This window comes from Magnolia sinica, chromosome 6, assembly GCF_029962835.1.
Source record: "Magnolia sinica isolate HGM2019 chromosome 6, MsV1, whole genome shotgun sequence".
NCBI lineage: Eukaryota > Viridiplantae > Streptophyta > Magnoliopsida > Magnoliales > Magnoliaceae > Magnolia > Magnolia sinica.
The window spans coordinates 104,912,296-104,938,208 of NC_080578.1; the positions used below are offsets into that span (position 1 = coordinate 104,912,296).

The 25,913-nt window shown below is 38.3% G+C and overlaps 1 protein-coding gene across 9 annotated transcripts in view; it reads left to right on the forward strand.

The window, feature by feature from the left end:
* The first annotated feature begins 17,902 nt into the window (after positions 1-17,902).
* Positions 17,903-25,913, forward strand: part of LOC131249421 (ATP-dependent RNA helicase SUV3, mitochondrial) — a 32,777-nt gene continuing 24,766 nt past the window's right edge. For 8 of the 9 annotated variants that reach the window (XR_009172833.1, XR_009172832.1, XM_058250204.1 and 5 more), the window contains exons 1-5: positions 17,904-18,093; positions 20,637-20,760; positions 21,878-21,999; positions 22,129-22,319; positions 23,699-23,839. Coding sequence is in view for 7 of the 9 variants with exons in the window: in XM_058250204.1 (XP_058106187.1) it covers positions 18,030-18,093; positions 20,637-20,760; positions 21,878-21,999; positions 22,129-22,319; positions 23,699-23,839 (642 nt within the window). In the remaining 2 variants the exon portion in view is untranslated. Of the gene's footprint in view, positions 18,094-20,636; positions 20,761-21,877; positions 22,000-22,128; positions 22,320-23,698; positions 23,840-25,913 lie in introns of all 9 variants that reach the window. The other variant, XM_058250206.1, reaches the window with a different exon arrangement.

Below are 25,913 nucleotides of genomic sequence, written 5' to 3' on the forward strand. Positions count from 1 at the left end.
TCGAGACGATATTCTCGCTACTACCACTGTCTATGATCACATCACAGACCTTTCCGTTGACGGTGCACCGAGTACGAAATATATTATGTCGTTGTGGATGTAATTCCTTTCGTGGGGCATACAGTAATCGCCTCACAACTAGAAATTTGCCACGATCCTCGTCCGTCATTTCATCGCCACCTGCTATTTCTTCAGTAATTTGTTCATGTTCATCAAAGCGATGGTCTTCTTCTATGGCCTCATCTTCAGTGCCCCCTTCGTTTATAGTCAAGTGTGCTGCGGGACGTTGAGGACAAGTGTTTAATAAGTGGCCTGGTTGGCCACAGCGGTAATAATTGTTCGACCTTGGTCGAGCATAAGGATTTGGAATCCTACTCGGACCCGCTGTTGTGAGTGCCGCACGTTGAGGTCTGGATGAGCCGCTCCCCATATCACGGTTTGCGGTTGTAGGAAGTTGAGGTACTGGGTCTTTTCCTCGTAGCAGCACTGGATCTTGCGTAGGACCCGTCATGGGGGGTCGAGTTGAAGGATATGGACAAGCAAGAGCTCTTCCAAGTTGTGCCCGCCAATTGAACTGCTTCATCCACAGTCCCGACTGGGTACATCTGAACTCGGTCCTGAATTGTCGGTCGTAACCCACCTATAAATCGTGTCACCTTCTGTGACTCAGATTCTGACAGATCATTTCGTGTAGCCAGCTGTTGAAATTCTTCAGTGTAATCTATGACTATTCGATTTCCTTGTCTGCAATTTTGATATTGCTGGAATAATATCTGCTCATAATCACTGGGGAGAAATCGAGATCGAAGAAGATGTCTCATCTGTGGCCATGATGAGATGGGCGCCTTGTTCTGGCTGGCTCGTGAGAGTTGTAATTGTTCCCACCATGCAGAAGCACCAGATTTTAATTTAAACGCTACCAATTTTACCATTTTATGATCTGACACGTCCATGTAATCAAAATATCTCTCTACTTCGGCTAGCCAATCGAGAAAATCTTCTATACGTAATAAACCGTTAAAACTAGGAAGTTCAGCCTTACCTCGATAGTCTCTTTCAGCACGATCTAGATGATCACCTCCATGGATTGGTTGTCGAGCAAAACCCTCATTAAGGTCCTCGTCGCTAGAACTTGAATCATCTGGTGCAGCCCAACGGTTTGCCACTGGTAGTGCTCTACAAAAATTGGGGTTGCGTCATACAGTAACCATGGGTGGTGGAGCCACCATGGGTGGGGGAGCAACCAAAGGAGGTGGAGCATCGCCTAGGGCTCGGGGCGGAAGTAGAGCATCCGCAAGACGGTCGAGAGTTGCCTGCAGTCCTTGCATGGTCAACTGACTCTCCCGATGGAAAACTCCATTCTTTCCAAAAGATAACAAATCCCTGGATCACCGTCCACAGGATTTTGATTCATACCTTCATTGTTTGCCATCAGCCCGAGGAAAAACCTCGCTCTGATACCAATTGACGCAGGGCTGAACTTGACGAGGATAACTACTCCGAATCCACGGAGCTTCTCTGGACTCCTCACAGAGACTTCTCGAATCCACGAGAAAAAGAAAGCAGAAAATAGAAATAAATTCTAAGAAATTTGAAATTGATTAATTGATTTTAAAAAATGAGTTCACAACCCTTTAAATAGGGGTACCAAGCAATGGGAAAGAAATCAGAATCAAACTACAACTCAAAGTCCTAGAATCCGCGTCTTACTATAAATAGTAAACTTACTATTTATAGACGGTCGTGATGTCTACTAGTGCGCAAGGTTTTCGGCCAAAAATAGTAAGTGTCCAATTTGGCTTCACCAAACCGTTCTCGTAATTATTCTAAGCTCTTTTCATGTTGGGCGCAACTCTTAAAGCCCGACGAATGAAGAGTTATAATCAAACTAAAACTTACTATTTATAGTAAAAATGAAATTAAAACAGGGAAATGACTGTCGATCCAGGGGTTTTTCGCAATTCCGGGTTGCATAACCTAGCGTAGCAGGGTTGGTTGGCTTCAGTAGCTCGTTCTACCCCAAAATCATATATTTTACGTTAGATAACTCATTCCGGATTGCAAGATACGCCCGATTTATGTTTCGATGGTCTGGATCACTTCTGTCGTCGACCGGGCCTTTTCTGATCCATCTTGGCCATGTAACTGTCCGCGACCCGCTCTACATCAGAGATGATCCACCATTAGTTATGAACGGTATCTGAGGGGACAAGATATGTGGATTCAATAATGAAATGATGCATTTATGATTCCGATCCCTCCATCCATTGACTTGCATCTTATCCCACCCAGGCGCACAACAAGCACCTCTCCAGGGTCATTGAGACCATCTACACCGTCTGAACTATTCCATCATTTTTTTCAACGGTGGAGATGGTACCTTTGTACAGGTCTTAAGGACCACAGGCCCACCAATATATATTGTTGGGACTAAATCTCCCATCATTTTATATCCGTTCCATCGGACCGTCTATTTAAGAAAATTCATTTTACGCTGCACCTGCTAAAGTTGGGCTGGCAATGGCGAGTCTGGGCCAGACCAATCAATGTTTCGAATGGGCCTGGCCCGACCCACAAAATTACAAATACTTTACCCGGGACACGGATTCTCTGCGGTACTTTTGCAGGAAGTTGGGAGATAAGTGGGGCCCACCATGATGTTTTTAATGAATCCATCCTGTTCATCCCTTTTGCCAGATCATGTTAGGACATAGGCTCAAAAATGAGGCAGATCCAAAACTTAAGTGGGTCGCGGGATTGGAAAAAGGGGTGAGGAAATTCCTACCATTGAAACATTCCAGGGTCCATCGTGATGTTTATCTGCCATCCATACCGTTCATAAGCTCGCTCTTACTTGATGAATCGAAAACACAAAAACGGTAGCCTGATCAAAAACTTGTGTGGCCCTACGAATGTTTCAACGGTGGACGTTCAATCCTCACTGTTTCCTGTTGTGCGGCCCACTTGAGTTTTGGAACTGCCTCATTTTTTCTAATGTCTTAACATGATCTAGAAAAACGGATGGACGGAGTGGATTTCTCAAAAAATCACCGTGGGCCCACCTAGCTTCCTGTTTCTAGCCTCTATAAGTCACTCCAGAGATATCACTCTCTCACACACACATAGAGGTGGTCCACCACATTTCATCCAGGATTCTATATTACACAAAATAATAATAATAATAATAAATAGATAAATCCCTAAACAGTCCAGGCGACAATGATAGTTCCTGGATTTTTTAATTGGTGGTGACTTATTTATTGGGCATGTATCATTGTATATTTTAAATGGCGGTGACTTATTTGTTGTATATGTGACAAGGACTTGAGTTAAATTCGGATAATCTAATTGATTTTCTTAGTTGTTTTACAGCCATCCGAATTTGCCCGTTGGTTCTTTTAGAAAGATCATTTTATTTTCAAAGGTTTAAAATTTTTCAGAAATTTTTTTTTTTGTTTTTTCTTTTCTTTATTTTGGATGTTTTACAATTTAATTAATTAAGTCCTTGGTTTTTAGAATATGTCATCTATAGTGAGACTCATTATCATGATCTGAAAGGTACAATTAACATTATCATGATTTGAAAGGTACTGATTAACATACGTGCATGCCATGTGAGCATGAATGAGTTGTCGCCATCTTGAGAAAAATGATAGCGGAGTGCCACCATAAGCTAGTGTGTTGGAAGTTCATGATAGCCTGAAGGACTAAACAAAGTTATATGAATTGTTAATAAAAATAAATAAATTTTAAATTAAAAATATTAAGTCAAAGTGAGTTTGTTTTGTTTTTTATGTTATATTTATATTTTTATAGAAATTTTTTTTTCCCACATCAGATAAAGCGAAGTATTGAAAAAATCTTATATGAGAACTTATGTAGATAGGTTTGCGCGCACTCAAGTGTGAGTGTTACGTGCATGTTTATGTCTATCTTCTTATATACTATTTTAATTAAAAATAATAATTCAAAATTTTAAACTTAAATATTAATTATCAAGATATCTTGGGCGTGTGTGTGTGTGTGTCACAAATCCCATGTGTCACATCTCTTTAGGGCATGTGTCTAAGTTTGGTTGATTTCAACTTGGCAATTATAATTCAATTTATAATTTAAAATTTTGAATTTTAGCTTACCCTTTTTTATCGAATTAGTACAACAACTATTTTTTAAAGAGGCTTTTATAAAGGAGAGAGATCCATTTTTTTTTATCTTCAATGTACTTTTAATTTTTCTTCCTATAAGTACTTTCTTTTATTTTTAGACAAATTGAAGACAAACTATATTTGTAGGGGTGTAGATCTTATATGTGCCTAAACCTAATGTAAGTTGTTGATCAAGTGGAGAGTTGTTGTATCTCAAATACAAAAGGGTTACAACCTAATGCATCAAAATTTTAATTCTAAATCTCTAGTGGGAACTAATTTATTTTTAAGGTAGTCTTTTCAGTAACTTACTTAAGGTCTCTCAAAGTCTTACAATTTTGTTCATTCCTCATTATTTAAATTTAGTTTCGATACTATCATTTTGATACAAATGACTTAAGAAAAACATATGTGATTGTGGGAATTAAAATAATTAAATATTTCAATGTAGTTATCTTAGCTCAATCTCATTATGTTGTTAAAAATAAGGCATATTTGTTTCACCATTTATCGTGGTAAGGTAAATAAAATTTGCAATGATTACAAATCACTTTACCTCTCTTCATACAGCTATTGGGGATCCCTCCTCATATGAAGGTGAGATTCACACGTATGGGCTTAAGTAGTCTTTTTTAGATCATGTATGTGAGAGTGTGTTAGTCTTTTAAATAAGCAAACTAAACTGAGAGAAAATTGAGTTTTTTGCTAAGAGAGGGTTCTAGCAATACAAACAGAGTCTTCTTTCTTAGAAAAAAGAGGGGAAAGGTTGGTGGAGGAAGAGGAGCAATGTGTTTTCTTTTTTTAAGCTTCTTATTGATTAGAAGAGAGGATTTAATCTAAAAGCTTGTAAGGATCAATCCACAATGTTGGTCTCTTCGATTGTCTTCTCTAAGGTTGTGTTAAGGGTTTTTGCAATCCATAGTTAGTGAGGAAATTCATTTCTTTTGTTGTTGCTTGAAATTCACCTTTTGGGTGGTGTGTTTGGATATCAAAGAGAGGTTGTTCTCTTGATGATTGTACTTATATTATTTCGATTATAATGGATTTGTGTTGGACTAGGTCCCGTGATTTTTTTCCTTCTCATCGAAGGATTTTCCGTATAAAAAATCTTTGTGTCCTTTCACTTTACATGTTTGATGATTTGCTTGCATGTGTAGGAAGTGATTATAATACATTAAATCTAATTTACGAAACTATGTCTTTTAAATGATTTAATATTAAGTATGAAGTGAAGAAGTTCATTGGGAGAAATAACTTTAAACTATGAGAAGATGAAGATGATAGGTCTACTAATTCAATAAGGATTGCAACACGCTCTCTTTGATAAGGCGAAGCGTTTGTGCATCTATGCCTAATGAAGGGTGAGATGAACTGGACAAGAGAGCTACAACCTCGATACAATCGTATATAGTGAATAATATCGTATATAATGTTTTGGATCAAAAGATTGTTGTAGGAGTATAAACAAAACTAAATAATTTGTATATGAAGAAATCCTTAGATAGTCGTTTATATCTTAAGAAACAATTATATAATCTTAAAATAATAAAGGGGTTCGACATTAATGAACACATGGGCACTTTCAGTAAGTTGTTGTATATATGTTCAGGTGATTAGTAAAAGTAAATGAGATTCATCCCTCCAAACAAGTTCTTTTTTCCTTGTGACAATATACATGAGCCTCTGGCCTTACAAGCTTGCTCTTTTAGCGCGATTCACTACCATAGTTCAACAATAACAACATATATAGAAATTTTAAGCCGAGAGTATTTTTCTATTAATGTTTTTTACAATAATGACACTCACGATTGTCTTGAGGGACAACAATCTGTTCATTACCCAATCAAGACTAAGCTTCACTGCGAGACGGTTGTGATGTGCGGGATGGATATTTATTCATCGCGCGATCGGAACCGGATTGTATCAAGATAACCGATGGAGGATGGATCTTTGACAATTAATTCGTTACTTGATCGAAATCGGACTTCGTGGTGAGATGGTCAGTAAGGTGATAACATGTTCGTGGTCTCAATCGGAACTAATCACGTGGTAAGACGGTTGTAAATCAACTATCCGTTCGTCGTTTGGTGTGGTCTAGACTTCTTGGCGAGATAGACAATGAAATCACCTAACACGTAGCAGGAAAGCCCCACAACCATCCGATCAAAACTAAGCTATTTTCTTTACAATCCATCAAGATGTTGTGGATAAATAGTGGGGGGATAAACTAAGGGGCTCATCTTATGAGCAATGATGAAGTTAAACTAACATAAATAAATAAAAATATAAACGTTCATGATGGATGGAAAAATAAAGTCGTACTTGATTGTAATGGCGTGAGGCTAGGAGCTCGTTATAGAGTGCTACTTATATAGGCTTTTAGGATGTGCTGGCCTTGTGTATTCTTTAGCATCATACAATATTTAGATGATCAGTTGAGAAAATCTCTTTATTCTTCCACGTAAGTGTTACCTATTGCGTGCGGCTATGTGTATAAGAGAAAGACTCTCACGTGCATCGGGCAAAGTCCACACGTCTTTGGACTCCCACATTGGGAAGTTGCTAAAGTCCTTTACGTCACTTGGCTTTGGCATTAGTAGAGATTTGCTTTTGGCAAGGCTTTAGCATTTAATACTAGATAAAGATCTCTTTTGATGTGATTCTGACATTTATTGTTGAAAGAGAAAGAGAGTCTTACTTTAATAAGATTATTTCTTTCGCAGAGAGTAGTTTTGATAGAAATCTAGTATTTAATACTTTCTCTTTCTCATTTACACGTCTATACTCCTCTTAAAGTTGATCTGCACCACACATGGCGTGGCTGTCATGTGGCATATCCTAAGCCAATTTAATATGGTCGAGCCAAATCGCGTATAAGTAAAATGGATCACGCGAGTAGGATTTCGTTCATCATTTAGCGTGTGATGCCAACACATGCCAACATCTCATTGGCCCATGTAAGTGTGTAAAAAACGGGTATAAACACACATATTCACCATTGTAAAGCGTATATATTAATAGAATCCAATTAAGCAACTAAAAACTGATAGATTTAATCCTTAATATAAGATAAGAAGTTTGGGATTAACCCAAAAACACATTAAAATTAATGAAGTCTTAAGAAAATCAATTAAATATGTTAGGAATCGGCCACCTCAAAATAATTCCGTTGATCCAAAATAGCGGAAGATGAAGGTTTGGTTGTTGGATCTTACCAACTGTGTCTCACGTCACCGAAAGAGGGTTACACTGCTTTCACTGGTATAAGAAGATGTATAGAAAAATACTCTTCATTAAGTAAAATTTACACTGTAAATCGTATGGTAGTGATGAAACCTGACTTTATCTCGCAACATCTCTCTGCACTCTACAGATTAGTGCTTGAAATTCATGTTGTTCTGGTCATAAGTCATTCACCTTATTTATAGGAATGTAACCATAATTGTTATTAATTACAAGAGAAAACTGATCATGCAATTTACAAACTATCAGAGTAAAAGGTTACAAGAGAAACTGCTTAGGCAGTTCCCAAAATGTCAAAGTAATGGTTAGTCAGTTAACCTGAAACTGTTACAACCCATCTCTCTATCTTCCCGTGACTGAGGCCCACCTAAGGGCCTGTTTGATTTTTCAGTGCACTGGTAAATACCAGGTAAAAGAGTAATAATTATTTCCCCGTGTATTTACAATGTACCTGATTTGACTACTTACTTTTTTTACACGGAAACCGAAAACATTGCAAAATGTATATGGGTCCCACTGTGATGCATTTAGCTTATCCACACCGTTCATTCATTATTCCATTTGAATTTATAGTATGAGCAAAAAATTGAGGTATATCCAAAACTCAAGTGGACCACACCATACGAAAAAGGGAATCGAATACTTACTGTTAAAAACTTTGTAGGGCTACTGTTTCTTTTGGTGTGGGCCACCTGAGTGTTGTATCTGTTTCATTTTTCGTCTCATACTTCAAAATATTATAATAAAATAGATGGACGAAACGGATATATCATATACATTACCGTACCATTCAAAAATTAAAATTATCTCTTTTGAACTAGTTTCAGTGGCACAAATACCTATGAATTTTCAAGAATTTTCAAACACATTAAACTGTAATAATTATTTATTTCCAGTGTATTTACACTGGCTTTGAAAAAACAAACAAACCCTAAATGACCTATGTTGCAATTACAAGATTGACATTAACCTTATATATATGTTGATTATAACCTTATGATTCCTTAATAAATAAATCATGTATATTTTTCTTCACGTCTCGTAATATGAGATTATGTGAAAATTTTCATTTCAATTTGGTTGGGAAAAAAAAAGAGAGAGAGAGAGAGAAAGAGAAAAAAGTACTAATCAATGAGAAGTAATAATATATGCTATTTTAAACAATAATATTAAAAAGATAAATGTAAAGTTATTAGTTACAAATATTAAGAGGATTATTACCATCTCTAAAGATATTTAATTTTTCTTATTTGATTTTAAAAGCTAGTTTGAAGGATTATGATTTTAAAAGAATATGATGTATGCAATGGCATACACATTCCCCACATTACCTATATACCCTCAGTGAATTAGTAGTTCTTTAATACTATAATGTAAAATTTTTTTAAAAAAACAAACGAATATATAAATTTGGAATCAAACAATAACAAAAATAATAATAATGATTCATTGCTCTCCCTATTTTGACAAGGGTAAGATAGATAATTATACCATTTCCAAAAAAAATCTTAATTCATCTTATAGTGATCAAATTTCTAATACTAATTTCAAGAACAAAAAATCTCATTTGTTAATTAATTATTGGTTTACTAGAAGACTTTTGTCAAATTTATTTATTTTTCTTAAAAAGAAGGAAATGAGAATGAATTGCAAAATAAGATTGTTGACTTCACCATGACTTTTAACCAATGGGTTACAAGTCTTCTACAATTTAATTTTGATATACATGTGCTATATATATATATATATACCTTTTGTGTGCCTGCATTTGTTTCTAGAGCATAAACAACTATTTTCTAAGTTGTCATTTTAAACTGTTAACTTAATTACAATGCATTTGATTGCACCATCATAAATCTGTTTAGTCATATAAGTGGTACGCCTTAAGGGGTTGTAAATGAGTTACATCCCATTTTTTATTTATCTCTCTCCCTCTCTCACTCTCTATCTCTTTCTTACCAGAGAAATGGTTGAGTGATCAAAGAGCACTTTTAAATTATAGTGCTCCTAGTTTAATCAATTTACTTGGACAATCGAATTAATCAATCTAAACTGTCAATCAAGTTTAGAACACATTTCATGTGCTATCTTGCCAAACTAACAATGATCATATGATCCCTTCCATTCTTGATTTGAACATTTTATAGCCATCTTTTTTTTCCAAGCTATGGATGGGATGGTTATAATTGCCTAACAAAAGTGATTCTTTAGAGTCATAAGCAATCCATAACTGTCCCTACAAATTGACAGATCAAATTGCTGCTTAGACCTGTTTTTATGTAAATGATTTTGAGGGTATTGTTTAATGTTTGTCATATTAGCGTGGTATATTCATGATAACTCATTTATCCAATGTATTTTAATTAGGATTAAATGAAATTCTATCTTATTTTGTGTCTTGTGCAGTAATAGGTATTGGAATACTGGTAGGACAGGACTCAGTGAATTCAGGTGCAACCTTCTATTATCAGTCTTTTAAGGCATCGTAAGTTGCTTGAGATAAGTCACTTATTCCACAAGTTGTTTATCTCATTTTCTACTTGTTAAGAAAATAAGTATGTTTGACAAATAACATACTTATCAACTTCTCCTCTCTTTTGTCTATCCTAATGCTTCTCTTCAACAACTTATGAATAGTAAAAGGGTCCTTTTTTTTTTTAAACACACACACACCTACACACTCACGCCGTAGTGGGCTTTCACCACCTATGGATACTTGAACCCTTGACCGGGTGTTAAAACTCCCGAGAGTCTACCACCCAAGCAAGAGCAAGGATCCTAGTAAAAGGGGTCCTTACTCTTGCTTGAGTTTCAACACCTGATCAGGGGTTCGAGTACCCATAGGTGGCGAAATCCCACTAAGGCATGAGTGTGTGGTGGTGTGTGGGCGCGTGTGTTATTAAAATAAAAGAATAAAAAAAATTTAAAAAAAAAACTTATGAATAGTAAAAAAGTTAAAAAATTTTAACTGAAATAATTAAATACTTTTAAGTAAAAAGTTACTTATAACTAGTCATAAACCAAACTTACTTATTTGAAATAAGTCACTTATCTACTACTACTAGTAGAAAAGGTAACTTATTTGGTGGCATCCAAACCAGCTCTAAATGAAGTGTTAGGCTAAGATGGAACTCGGTGGGCCTCTATAGTGGAAACAATAGCGATAACACCCACAGTGGAAAAACACCCAGTTGTGTTTGGGGTCCACCTTTATTTCTATCTAGACATACAATCCGGTCATAAGATTAATCAACTCCCCCAAAAGATCGTATACTAGATTTTAGAATTTGGTGCATTTTATATTGCTTCCTTTGGTTCGGCCCTCCTAAAATTTGAATCAGCTTGATTTTTTGGGGTCATGATATTCATCCTGAGCCCAACATGAAGTGTGCTTTGGATGTCACACATAAATCAAGATGGCCAACAAAACACTTGACATGGTGGCCACACCTTTGAATTGCCTTTTCACTGCAAAGGATGACCATTGGTACACATGCACTCAGAAATTGCGCATTACACTGACTAGATTGTGAACCATTGTTTTCAAGTCATGGTCCCAAAATCAAATAAATTCAGAGACCACCTTCTTCAAGAGCTTGTAGATGATATTGGATTTTGATGAGTTGGCATCTTAGTGTAATTTTCTTCAAGCCCAAAACAAGATTGGGATTTGCAAACTGCATCCAAATGCATGTTCAAACTAGCCCTCAAGGCCTGTTGTGCATACATGTTCCTTTTAAGAATGTTTGCTGTAAGCTGAAGTTTCAGACCAAACAGATTGGATTGGCAAGGACCCACAATGGGCCAGCCCAAAGACCAGACCATCTGGTTCGAACCATCCCTCCCTTTTTTCCCGTATTCGTATCAAATTGACGTGAAAACAAATGGGAATTTCTCATCAGTTCGTTAGGTTTGAATGGATTGGGATCCACTGCAACACCCATTTCACCTTGTTCATAAAAAACCCATGCTCTTTGGGGCCACCATGGTGTATATGTGAAATCCACTCCGTCCATCATGTGGATTCCTCCATTCTATGACCTGGGTCAACAATCTTCCAGATTCACAACTCATTTGGGACCCACACCAAAAGGAGCATTGGAGATTGGACAATAACCATAAGGTTGTGTGTGGGACCACCATGGCATGTACCTTTCATCAAACCTGTTCATCGGCCCTGACTCACCAGGATGAAAGGAATATACAAAAATCAGCATGACCCAAATCACAAATGGTCCACAAAGCACAAATTTAGAGGTTTTAGGCAAAATTTCACATTGTTCCTATTGGCATGGCCCATCTGAGTATTTCATCAGGCTGATCATTTTTTATAGACGGTGAACATAACGATTTTATAATCTGATAGACGGAGTAGATTTCACATAGAAAACATGGCGGGATCCAAAGAGGTCAGTTGTGTCCCTAGCCATCCTGAAACAAGTATTGTAGATTATTGGGGTGGGGTTTGAATGAGGTGAAGAGAGATTTTGAGAAATGAAATCAAAATGGGGAGAGACAAAGGCAATCAAAGGTTATCTTTGATTTAGTGTACTTTGGGCAAAGTATATCTGTGTTTTCTTTTGCTTTTCAGCTTTCAAAGCCTTCTCATTACCCAAAACCATCTCTGTATTTTCTCCTCTTTCACAGCCTCATAGATTTCACTTTCTTTTATTATTGTCTCTTAACTCTCATCTTCTCACCTCCAACTTCCTTTCTTGGTCCCATTTCAGATTCTTCTCAGAGCTGTCAATGGGCCATGCAAGGCCCAAAGACCCGGACCCACGCCCAAATTTTAATCCTGTTTATTACTTGGACCAGGCTTGGGCTCGAGCCCGTTGTCCCGGTCCAGTCTGTTAACATGTCAAGGGCATATTTATCAATACTAAAAGAATACCTGAATCTTGCACAAAAGAGTGTGGGTGGTGGGTGTCTTAATGGGTCGAGTCTAGGTGAGTTTGGGTCATAACAAAGATGGGTCCAACTCAAATTTTGAAAATATCGACTTAGCTAAATTCATTTATAAATGGATCAACCCAAACTAAATCTCCTCGCCCCATTTAATTAAAAATATAAAAGTAAATTAAAAATGAATGTATAATCATTTTGTATAAAAATATAAACTACATATTTAGTCTCTTCACTAATATAAATATTTCAAATTACATCCATTATAAATGAATTTAGCAATTCTTAAACTTATATTATATCATATCATATAATATAATATAATATTATAGAGTGGGTGTAATTAGTGTTTGATAAGATAAGAATGGATAGACCATACTCATGACTCGCCGAGTTCGATTCAACAAATTAAAACCCAACCCATTTAACTTCAGGCTGACAAAATGTAACCCCCACCCAATTCAAATGGAAAATTGGTTGAGCCAGACCCAGACCCAGTCTTGAGTTGGGTCTAGTCGGTCAAGGTAGACCCTCTTTAATCATCATGGCCTGGTGAAGACCTGTCTATTTTAGATTGTACGAGGTAGAAATCTCATGTACGGTTATCTAGAGTGATAGCAAGAGTACTTATTTGACTGGACTCAGGCCTAAGTTACACTTCTCGACCAGGACAACCTTTATTACTCTTGATTTTAATGAATGATGCAGATGCATTTAGAAATTATTTGGAAATTGCATATGTAGCATGCAATTAACTCAAAATAAACCGTTCAAACTCTAGGTAACTGTTTACATGTATCACCCAAAAAATAATATTCTTATCCGGTTATCTAAATGTTAGATTGCTGGATATTTATTGGACGGTCAAGGTCCAAAGTTCTTATTTCAAAAAATCAAGTGTCCGCGAATAAAAGGTTAAGAATGTCCAACCAATCTGACATTTAAACCATAACTTAGGAAAGTGGGTTCCACGATTTAGTCCTTGAGTTAATGTTTGGCCTGCATATCAAATGTCACACAAAGCCAGAGTATCAAATAATCCCACTTTTCTTTTTCCCCTTTAACCGTTCTGGGTAGGGTCACTCCATGGGAGACAGTTGGGCCGTATCATATGTTTTTATTGGAGAAAAGATTGATAGTACAGTACCTGATAGTCCTTTGTCCCTTGACCATCCACGTGGCACATTCTCCACAGTCTAAAGGTCCAGTCATTCATGGCCATTGCACAAAAGTCCCACCAACCGAACCATCTCGATGGCCCCACTTCGTTCTGCGAACAGACGGTTCAAACCATAGACTATCCACACAAAAAAAAAGTGTTGAAATTCTTCCAGAATGGGACCCACCAAGGACCGTTTCCATGTACGGTGGGAAGTACCACACACTGATACATAACTACCATCTGAGTTATGTTCGAATTTTGGGTTCATGCCTTCACATGATCTGGCAAAAACGGATGGATGGTGTAGATTAGACACATGCATCATGTGTGGGCCCCACAGCATTTACTCAGTAGGAAACGGATTGCTTACTTTGTGGGGCCCATCGTGGATGATATGTGTTTTATCCACGCTGTCAATCCATTTTTTCAGATAATTTTAGAGCATGAATTCAAAATTGAATCATGTTCAAAGATCAAGTGGACCACACCAAAGGAAACAATGGAGATAATGTCCACCGTTGAAACCTGCCTAAGCTCATAGTGATGTTTATTTTTCATCCAACCTTGTCATAAGGTCTTGCGGACATGGATGGAGGGAAAACATAAATATCAGCTTGATTGAAAATTTCTATGGCCTCCAAGAAGTTCCCAGCGGTCACACATTCAATTCACACTTTTTCTTGTGGTGTGGTCTATTTGAGATTTTTATATGTTTAAATATTTTCTATTTTCACTAAAATTATCTGCTAAAACAGATGGACGGTGTGGATAAGGTAGATACATCACAGTATTTTCTCAGTACGCTACTCAGTACTTGATCGGCTTCCTACCTCAGCAGTGATTTATTACACGCAGTTCAAAGTCAACGAGAGTAATTCGATACTCTGGAAGAGTATGATAGTTGATACGCATGTCCTGAAAAACAGTAATAATGGCAAAACGCTGCATATGCAGCCATACATTGATAAGTCCCATCATATAAAAGGTTTGGATCATTGAAACATGACTCGACTCCAATGAGTGTCCTTAGACCAGGAATACACATGCAGCCAATAGGAAACGCTTTAGGTGCCATATCATCCATTCATTTTTTAAAAAAAAATCATGGTGGCCCACTTGATTATTTAAATGGGCCAACAGACCGGGCCAGGATGTTCATCACTGGCATGGGCCTGGGCCAGTCGGAACACTGGTATTAGATTTCCAGCCCGGGCCTAGCCGTCATGACTCTACGGGTTGGGCTTTCTAGCCCATTGAAGAAAAGCCCATGTGTAGGAATCAGATTAACCAAGACAGACATGGCTTGTTGAATGTTCGTGTAGTGGCCCATGGGTTGGACCGTTAGGCCTGGAGTGTTAACAGGGCTGTACTTGGGCTTGCATCTTCCCAAGGGCCCACCCAACTTATTAAATGTTAGCTAGCCGAAGCGAAGCCTCGTTTCCTTGGCTCATGGGCTGGGTGTTGACTATTAGGGCCATTTTGGACGTTGCATTAGAGTGAATTAGAATGCATGGAATTAGATTTAAGGTAATGTGAGGACTGCCGTGGTTGTCCAAGAATTCCAGTGGATTGCAAGAGCCTGGGATGATCTGGGTTTTCTGTTTAGATGGGTGATGGGATTCGGCCTACCTCTAGTTGTAAACTCGTGGGAGTGTTTGGAAATGTAAGCGTTTTGCAATAGTGGGCGTCCTTAGCACCGCTGCTTACTTCGGTGTGGTCCACGCAGCCTTGGATCTGCATTTGTTTTGGTCCAGTTCTCTATACTAAATGGATTTTAAGTATAAACAGTGTGGATTGAAGTTATACATTAGGGTGGGCTGCTTGTGAGGCCGCCTGTGGTCTCATCCCGTATCCCATGCTGTATTGATCGATGGGCGAAGTCTAAAGGAAGGATTTCATGAATCCCTTGGGAGGCCAGTGTAGTTTACGAGGCATTATACACCAGAGTAACATCCAGCCATTCAAACAAAGTATTGGATAGAAATTAAGATCAAATCCCACTTAATACCATCCAGTTTTTGTCCAGTGCGTCGGGCCAAACATACCCTTAAGACACTGCTAAAGGGCTTGAACTTGGCAAGCTTCTGTCTATTCTGGTCCAGTTGCCACCCCGCATATGACTAAATATGAAGAGACTTTACTTGGCGAAGATTACTTAATCAGCCACCATTTCTTAGGCTAAGGGCCTTAGGATATAATTGAAAGCACATCATATGTATGAGTATATCCTTATTAAGGACCACTTGATGAAATTTACTTAGGGCCTCTTTAGATACTACCAAATTAGTAGCTTTTTTAACTTATGGAAGTTAATAAGTTAATTTGGCTATTAAACTTAAATTATAAGTTTTTTAGATAATGTAACTTATTTTTATCAATTATATATTTTTTTATTGTTTTTCAACTTTTAAATTTACCATATTTCTTTCTCTTTTCATTAGTGACAAAGCAACTTAGTAAACTTTTTTAGGAAATACGCAATGTAGAAATGAAATTCTTATTATTAAGTTCATGAGATTGGAAAATCATCCAATGAATGAGTAGATGATCTAGTGGGCCCCACATGATGATGACTCGTGTTGAGGTGGCCCCACATGATGGATAATGCACATCAAAGGTCCATCCCTAGTGATGAATGACCCACGTCCAAGTAGAGGTGTACACGAGTCGATCCGAGTCAAGCTCGACTTGGGTCGGCCACTGGGTCAGCTCAAACTTGGGTTGGCTCAGCTCGGTCTTCGAGCTTGACTAGCCAACTCAGTTCAGCTTGGTCCTCAAGCCCAATTGACTAGCTCGATTCGGTTCGGTCAACATCTCGGGCCAGTTTGAGTCGAAGCCGAATTCGCCCATGCAGCATTTCCACAAACATATGGACTGCACCTTCAAAATCTCACTGTTTGTAAAACGGTAGCGGCGGTTTTACAGGTATTTCATCAAACACCTTGTAGGCAACATCAATATATGTGGGTGTGTGTGTGTGTGTGTGTGTGTACATAAAGGTATTTGTTTCGTATATATACCTTCCTTGCCACCAGTTGACACTTCATTGAGTCATTTTGTCAAACACTTGGTGAGCAACATCAATATTAAAGTAAACGAGTCACCCAACTAATTCGATCCAGTTCAATACAAGCTAGGGTTCGATTCAAGTTGAGTCGAGCTCGGTTCAAAAATTTTTCGAGCTCAAAAAATCAACTCGACTCAACTCGAACTCAATTTTGAACTGAATTGAATCAAGCTTTTTTGAGTCGAGTCAAGCGAGCCAACCATATATAACTCTACATCTAAAGCAAGCCCTGCATAATAGGCAACCCACATTAGAGGTGAAGCCAATATGAGGGGCAACCCACATCAAAGGTGGACTCCACGTGATGAATAATTAATAATAATGGACCCGCATGATGGATGATCCATATCAAGGTAAGGTTAACCTAATGATGAGCAGCCCATATCCAAGGAGGGTCTTACATGATAGACGACCCACATCGGAGGTGAGCCCACATGATGGGCGGTCCTCATCAAAGGTGGGCTCTACATGATGGGCATTGGATATTGAAGATGGGACCCACATGATGGATAATTAACATTAAACGTGGTCTCTACTCAATGAACTATGAACATTAAAAATCAGCCTCGGATAATGAATGACTCACAATCAAAGTAGGCCTTGCATGATAGACAACTCACATCAAAGTTGGGGCTTAAAAAATGAACGATCCATGCCAAAGGTTGGCACTAGATGATGCATGGTGGATGTGATTGGGACTAATCAAACTTTCAAAATGATTACTTATGATGTTGTACGCCAAACATGATTTTCTACTTTCTATATGATAAGTATGTTGGTTACCAAATATACTTATCTTCTAATTAAGTACGAACCAAAATAAGCTAGTTATGGAACAAGTAACTTATCCAAAGTAACTTATGATTCAAATGTTTTATGCTTTAAAAATGAATCGTTGGATAGATTGTATTTAATATGTATTAGTAATTACAATGAAATCCATATGAATTAAAACAACTAACTGCATTTCTTACAATATAATTAGTATCCAATAATCAAATTGTATTTGATAGCCTATATTTACAGGAGGGATAGAGAAAGAGAATGATGATTATGATTTACTAATCCATGGCCATTCAAAACTCATATGAAATAAAATCATATTATTTTGCTGTGCTTTCAAAAAAGAATATTTTAATATATTTAACACATCAATTACTACTGATCAACACCAATTTACCTTGATACCCCGACTCTGGTGAGTCGGGCTGATTCATCTACTCGACTAGGGTCCGAACGACTCGGTCCAAGTCGCCATGTCTGTTGACCATGGATGGTCCACTCCTTTTGCTTTCATTGAAATTTCAATGATGTGGCTGACACGTGGAATAATCCCGACTACACCACGCGTTCGAGGACCACACAATAATAACTACGTAATCGGGGGTTGAAAGTTCCCGGCACGAACAGCGGGAGTATGAATTTTCGATCGACCGTTGATTTCATTTCCCGCCCTATTGCTTTTGGTTGATGTATTCGAGGCTTCGAGCTGCGACGAACACTGGCCATGGCTTCTTCCCTCATTCGAAGGCAAACATACTCATACTCGCCCTATCTCCGGAATCTCTCTGGTAACCCTCTTCCAAATCCCATCTCCCATTTTCTTGATTTTAGGGTTTTTTTTTTTTTTCCTGTTTTACAATATGGTGCAGGGGCCGGACATAAGCGGGGCCCATCTCCCAGCGTAATCTAGATCACTGGTCTGTTCATGTGCCCCCATCAAAGAACCATCCTCCACTTATCTCTATAGTCGTAGAATTGAAGGCCTCTCTGTATGTAGCTGGTTCCTCTACCAGTCCCCGTAGAATAGGCTTATTCCGCGAGTTATTCGTTCACCTCCTCATACCATATTCTCTTTGTGGGGTCCACTGTGTTGTGTGCAGCATGCCCATCCAGCCTGCCTATCAAGTGGGCCCCATCATCACGATGATGGGATGCCCCCAAAATCGGGCTTATTCAATAATTAGTTGGGCCATACTGCAGAAAACTATGAAGAACCACCGAATTCACGTGATGGTTGGATCAGCTTGATTTTTTGGGGTGTTCAACTTTCATGGTGAGCTGGGCTGGCCTTGGTAGACGGGTTGGATGCCATACACACCACATGGTGGACCCACCACACAACCCTAATTCTATAAGAAAGAGGAACCACCATATTCTGTTTGTGGCCTAACAAATATATGGTTAAGAAAGAGAGGCACAAAATTACATTTAACCAAAAGAATGATCCTAACTGGCCTTCTCTTACCATTTGCCTTCAATAAAATTAGCAAGCATTCAGTTATTCAACTGAAAAATGTCCAATGATCGGTGTTTAGGTTCTTGTGCGGTATTCTTTGGGGACGTCCATCAAGTGGGATGAAATAGAACAATGGTCTGGATCACTAAATCAGGAGCCCCATTTGTTGGAATTGAAAATCTGCATATACTGTACACAGCCTTAGGAGCCGATGCGGTGGTTCTTCTGCTGCACTTCCATTCTGCTTTGCTTGATTCCACTAATTAGGTGGTGGGGAATGGTATTGCTTGAAACTCCACTACTGCATCTTTTTCTTTTGTCTGTCTCTTGTCTCGTTTAGTGGACTGGGAATGATAGGGTGCGGGGACGCATAATTGGAGTCCACCTCAAATCTGAACAGCTCAATAGTGGACCCCACTGTAGATTGATCATAACTCAAAAAATAACCAAAAGAATGATCCTAACTGGCTGATTGGTTGATATCTGATGGACTGTTAGAAATGGAAACCACTAAACAGTGCAAATTAAACAAATGGATGTCCATTAGTTGAAGGTCAGAACATCTAACCAGATCTGAATTTTGAGACGTGACCAATCTACTGTGGGTCTACCATCTGGACAGTTTGGATTTAATGCACATCCCACATGTACCTCATGCATGGTACAAGTCTGTAGAGTCTAGGGGGCGACTATCTTGATCCCCAAGTAAGTCACTCTAATTTGAATAGTGCATTTCCTGCAGCCTAAGTAAAGGTTCGTAATCAATTTAGGGCTGTTGTTACAGGCCTTAAGCAAATTTTGTTCGATTTAGGAAAGTAGTTGGAGTAAGTCAAAGTTAGTTTCAAGATTTTAGTCAAGTTAGGGTAGTTAATGCAGTAAGCGTATTTGGAGTCCAAGGCCTGTCTATGTTCTATCCCAACACGCAACACCCACATCTTAAACAATGACATTTGAAACTTTTTAATCTCTCCATGATCTCACTGTCCTCACCAAGATCCTCTGTTTGTTTCCTTCGGTTCATCTAATGTTGTTTATGTCTCTACTTTTCTCTCCCTTTATTTTTCTGTGAATGAATTACTTTTCCTATTTGGATAAAGAGAGTCCAAAATATAGAAATGGAAAGCCCCTATGGAATCCTCAGGAAATGTAAAACTGCAGTCCAACAGTAATTCCATTATTTGGCCATGAGTGTTTTCCCCCCTATGGAAATGCTAAAATATCAATGGTCAAACAGTGAGATCTGTCTCTTGTAACCATGGAAATCTATTTTAATAGTTCGTTTTTTGGAAATGGTTGTACACTTGTACTTGTGTTATGAGGAAAAGCTAGGAAAAGGAAATTGACTTCCCCTCTTTTTTGCTTTCTCAGATGGGGGAAACTGTTACATCTGGAAATTCATGTTCTTTTCCTCAGTTTTCTCTCCTATCTCCTATTTACATAGATATTTAGCACAGCAGGGATTTTGGAAAAAAGGTCAGGTTATTTGAAGTTGCTGCTGGACTTGTTTTAGACATTGTAACCCAAGTCATATTCAGCATGTCTCTTTGGCTGAAGTTGACTAAATTAGTTTTGTTGGGTTCTGGTTTCCTTTTTAATCAATCCAGACTGTTTATTCCTTGTTTTTTTGTATAAATCCTACCTTCCCACTCCTGAGTTTCATTTGCAATGACCGCCTCTCGGGATTCTTTTCAGTTTTTTTAATCTTCACAACCAACATGGGCATCTTTTCTTTCTGTAGTGACGTGCTTTTGATTCATAAACTTTTCTTTTAACATTGCAGTATTCAGAATGTTTATGCAACTAACAGGTTCTGGTTTCATAACTATCCTAATGTTTTCCAGATGGGTTACTTTAATGTTATAATCTTTTTGGCAGATGCTATGAAGCCCTTACCATTGCACGTGCAACTGAATCTCTACTCATTGACGAGTGTTTGGCGTGATCTAAGGCGTTTTAACAGCTCCTGTGGTGCATCAAAATTTGACTTGACTGACTTAAGGTAAGGGGACAATATAGATGATTAGCACAGATAATCTAGATAAAATTACATTTTGAACACGCATGGATACAAAATCTATGGAATAACCTCCATCATCAATAGTTTGTCTTTTTTCCCCATAAAAGGTAATGATTAATTTGCTAATAGTAATGAGCACAAAAGGCTCCATTTATGAATAGTTTTACATCCCCGCTAGAAACAACCCATTATTTGGATCAAAGTCTTTTGTACAAGAAATCCACCATACTATGTTTATTTTAACCCTCCTGTATACATCTGCCTCCAATTTGCTTTTGTTTTGGAAGCACCGTTCATTTCTCTCCCTTGAAATGGCCCATAGAACTGCCTTCATCGCTAACTTCTGCCATTTGACCTCCTTTTTCCTAGCACACCACCAGGCCAGGCTAATAGAAGGCCGACAATAGATCCTGGCATCACCCAAGATATAACAAAGAATGCAATAAATCTATCCCACAGCTTTCGAGCGAAGTAATGTTGGATAAATAAACAATGGATCCCAGCATCACTCAAGATAACTTCTATCGTCGATAGTAATTTGGGATTTTCATACGCTATCCGCCATCCCTCTGGATTTGTAATTCAATACACAAATCAAGTGGTTCTGTCCGGAATAAACCATACCAGAGTTTCCTGATGAGGGGTACAGCCCTGGTGTTAAACCATATAACCTATGCCTTGCTGCTCTACGCTTCACTGATGTATTAGATTGTTTGTCATTATGGAATGGGAGTTTTGGTCATTTTTGTATATTTACTTTTGTTTATAGAGGATTTTTTTATTTTCCTCTCTATCATGCGACTTCTCTGTTTGTGAAAACTTACATATATCTATGTTTGGATGTTCAAATATATGATTCCTCTTTGAGCACACAAAATGTATTTTTGCTAGTTTTCATCGTAAGTCCTTGGTCTTTTTCTGAGTCCCTGCTCTCGTTGCTGATTCCTGAGAACTCTATGCCTTGTAGGGCGTATAAAGCAAGGCATAGTTGATTGGTCCATATGACTTGTACTAACATGTATGCCCTTTACAAATAATACAATTACTGTATTGTAATGCTATTTTTTTCGCTTGTACTAAAAGCTGTGCATAACTACAGTCATCCTCATACTTGGTATCCAAATGCACGGAGAAAGAAGCGCAATGTTATTATGCATGTGGGTCCTACAAACAGTGGTAAAACATACCATGCACTAAAACAATTAGAATCAAGCACTACAGGTATGTCTTAAATGTTAACTTTAATCATTTGATATGTGCTCAGTTTTTGTATATTTTGCATGAAGAACAATACAAATGACATTTGTGAAGAATTACACGTATCACATCAAATCTTCACAATTGATACAGGGGTATATTGTGGGCCGTTAAGACTGCTGGCGTGGGAGGTGGCAAAAAGGTTAAACAAGGCAAATGTCCCTTGCAACCTGATTACTGGACAAGAGAGAGAAGAGATTGATGGTGCAAAACACAAGGCAGTAACTGTTGAAATGGCTGACATAACCTGCGAATACCAGTGTGCAGTTATCGATGAAATTCAGGCATGGCAATTGATTAGCGATCGGAGCTATTTTATATCCTCAAGCCTCATAATGCATGGAGTTTCTTGCTTTAGGGCGTGCTTGAATCCCATAAATAAAAGGTTCCTGTGGTGCTTTTGTGTCAAATAGTTGTGAGTTATGTTTGAGGTCCGAATTGTGGATCAGAAATTGGGACAGAAAAGGTGGAAAACAGTATCCCATGTATGTGGTTTCCCACTTCAGGACTGCCCCTAATGCACAGTTGAAGAGATAACCACTTGTTCTGCCAAATTTTCCGTCCCTCTAGCAAGTTGGGGCGCATCCATATGCGCCTTTGCTAAGTCTTGCCCATGAGCTTCAGATACCCCTCTGTACTTAATTATATATATTTTTGTCACTTATGAGTTCCCTTTACCTTGTCATCTTTTTTATGCCATTTCATCTCCATTTCTCTAATCAATCATAATATCCCCTGCATCATTTTGGATTTTTTTTTTTTGCAAAGTCAGATCATGTGCATTCACCGACACACCTGTCAAACTTTTTGTAAGTCATTTCGGACCAGTAATTCTTTTACTCTGTCTACTTATGATCTCTGAGTATGTGGTCACCATTCTGTATTGCTTTGGGAATGATTAGCACAATTCTACTGTTTCATGGTTGATTTTGTCGCTCCTTCTTAACACCCTTTCTTCATCCGCCAATCCTTCCATTTGCTCATCCCTTGCAACTTGCATCACTGAACTGTTTTTAAGCATGGATGATTTTAATTCTTCCCTTGCTTCAAACCAGTTTAATTGCCACAAGCTATTGGCAAATATCTTAATCTCCGGAATGTTATCCTTTAAGTCTTTATTGATAACTATCCCCACCCCATTCCTAGTGTTATCCTTTCCTGCATACGCTAACTTGTAATCACCACCCTACTCTTTAGCTGTTGCTTCTTTCCACTATGTCCCTTGCAGGCACGCCATATTAAGTCCTCTTTATTTTAGTACCAATTCAATACTTAAACAACAAAATTCAGACGTTCCAAGTGGCAAAATTTTCTCCTCTAGATTGCTTCCTTACCTGCACTCCAATCAGATTTCATTGCTGCTTTTGGGGATGCTGTATCCCACCCTTGCCCACTTCCCAAAAGAACCAGGCTTGCATATTGTGGCATGTTGCTTGTAGGGAATGCCTAGCTCATACTTGTACACTTCCTATGACATCAAAGTCTACAAGCTATGATTTGTCCCATCCAGGGAACTCCTTAACATGATCAATGTTCAAAATAGGAAATTTCATGATTGATAATGCCAACTTAAAAGTGATCTTGTCAAGAGATCAAGTGATGTAGGGAGGGTACATAGCAATCTTATTTATTTCTTCATATTTTTTTGTTTTTTGTTTTTCAGATGGTGGGGTGTAAAACGAGGGGTTACTCATTCACGCGTGCGTTATTAGGGATTTCCGCAGATGAACTTCACCTTTGCGGGGATGCAGCTGCGGTTCCTCTTGTCCAAGAAATACTTAAAGTAACGGATGATGCCGTCAAGGTACTGACCATTCTATGTGTAGAACAGTTGTCTTTTGTCCGACTTGTTTCTTACTTTTTAGCTTGTAATTTACTTCAACATAGTATGTGCACTTTTGTGTGTAATGTCCCTTGGATGTCCAAAGTTCTCTTTCCACTTAGTATATTTCATACCTTGTTAACGTGCATATTTGCACCCATCTATTTATCATCTATGATATGCTCTGGTAACTGTTATAGCGCGGGCGATCCCTGAATCCCGCCTATATGAATCTATTGTAGAGGAGTCGCAGCTTGAGCGCATGGCTTCGGCTCGTAGCGTAGTATGCCCGAAAATACACTCTCCTCTCGCTTGCTAGGCTCCAACAACTTGAAATGGCGAAAATGGTTGCAAGTTCCACAATTCTAATATTAGAAAGGACGGTAGTTAATAATATCAGTGACAGGTCAGCTGTCCTCAAACCAAAAGCAAAAGGCGGAAGCCATAAGGCAAAAAGCAAGGAAGGCAGAACATGGAAAGGGGAGGAAATGACAATTGAAACTTAGTTGATTCCTATCTCTCCATTGTAGCTGAGTTGGAAGATATCCGCTTGATGCTTCCTCCCCCCCTCTTTTATATTCAAGGAACAACAAAAGAAGATTCTTGTGTTCTCTATCATCGCCCTTTTTTATTTAAGGGCTTAGGATCTGCCTTGAATGGTTGGTGTGGCTGATTCCACCATTAGAGATTGATATCTATTTCATTTATTGACTATTACTAGTACATTATTTATTGACTATTACTAGTACATTACATGCACCACTTTCATTTGAAAACCTATTTTCCCCTGTACCCTTGGTATATGAAAATGATCCAGGGCAACAACTCTCCAGCCCCACTTGAGGCTAGGCCCTTCCCACCTACAAGAGCGAGCGAGATTGCTTGTTGTGTGCTTAAGACGGATGGCTTAAGCAAATTACCCTTGTTCCAATAAGATGATTCTTTTTTAGTATTGGCCTATAAAGCTTTTGGCCGGGCTCTTCTTATTTATTTATTTATTTATTCCTTTCTTTCCGGTGAGCAGATGATGATTGCGGTCTTCGTGGATACACCTTTGATAGTGTTGTTCGTGGGGACTCTTTTCCTTTATCTTAATGTGTTGCAGCTGGTTGTTTTGGGGGGATAAGCAGGGGGCATGGGTCTCGTTGCATTTCCCCCCCCCCCCCCCCCCTGGCTTCACTCTCGTTAGCTGCACATACGTCACCTTCCATTATCTTAGTGAAGATTTCAACATACTCCTACGTCTCGGGAAGTTCCTTCCTTAGCCTAGAAAGCCAGTATTCTTCGGAACCCACCAGTCCATCTTTAAGCGAGAGTCGGAAGATCTAGCCCAGGTAGGTTTCAATACGCAGGCGAACACCAGAAGCAACTGGCGTTTTTATACGCAATATACGCAATTTGCGCATTTATAACCACAATCGTGCAAATGCGGAGTTACTTCCACCCTTTGGGCTTGGGATAGGATCATTTCTTGTGATCCAAAAACAGATTCAATGTACCGACTCACACAGGTCACTTCAAAGTCAGTAATAGAATTTAGCCTTATCTATGGCTAAAATTATACTCAAATATAAACTTCCCTGCGTGTCAAAAAGCAATCGCTGAGGACTCAATTAATTTGAGTGTCAATAACATAACTCCAACTAAGACAACCACATGAATCCTACTTGACCGAGAGAAACCTTCGTAGTAGTTAATTTATTGGGGAATTGATAAAATAAAATAATCAATGATTTAGTCGCAGATATTTCTTGTAATTTTTTGTTGTTTTCCATTTTTTCTGGAAGCCCCATGTGAGACTTGGCCACTCCATCTTGACCAGAGAGAGCAGCACCATGGTTTCAAGACTTAGAGAGAGTTCGAGAGATTTTGAGAGGGAGGGAGGACTTCTAACATTCATTCATTTATTGTAGTAGAAATTGTAATATATTGAGTTTATTCCATCTAACTACCAGATATTCTTCTTGTAGTTGGATTGGAATAAAAATCCAATCAGGATTCTAGATATTTATTCATTCACCTCTACTAGTCAAATCTTATAAATTGCTTCACTTGT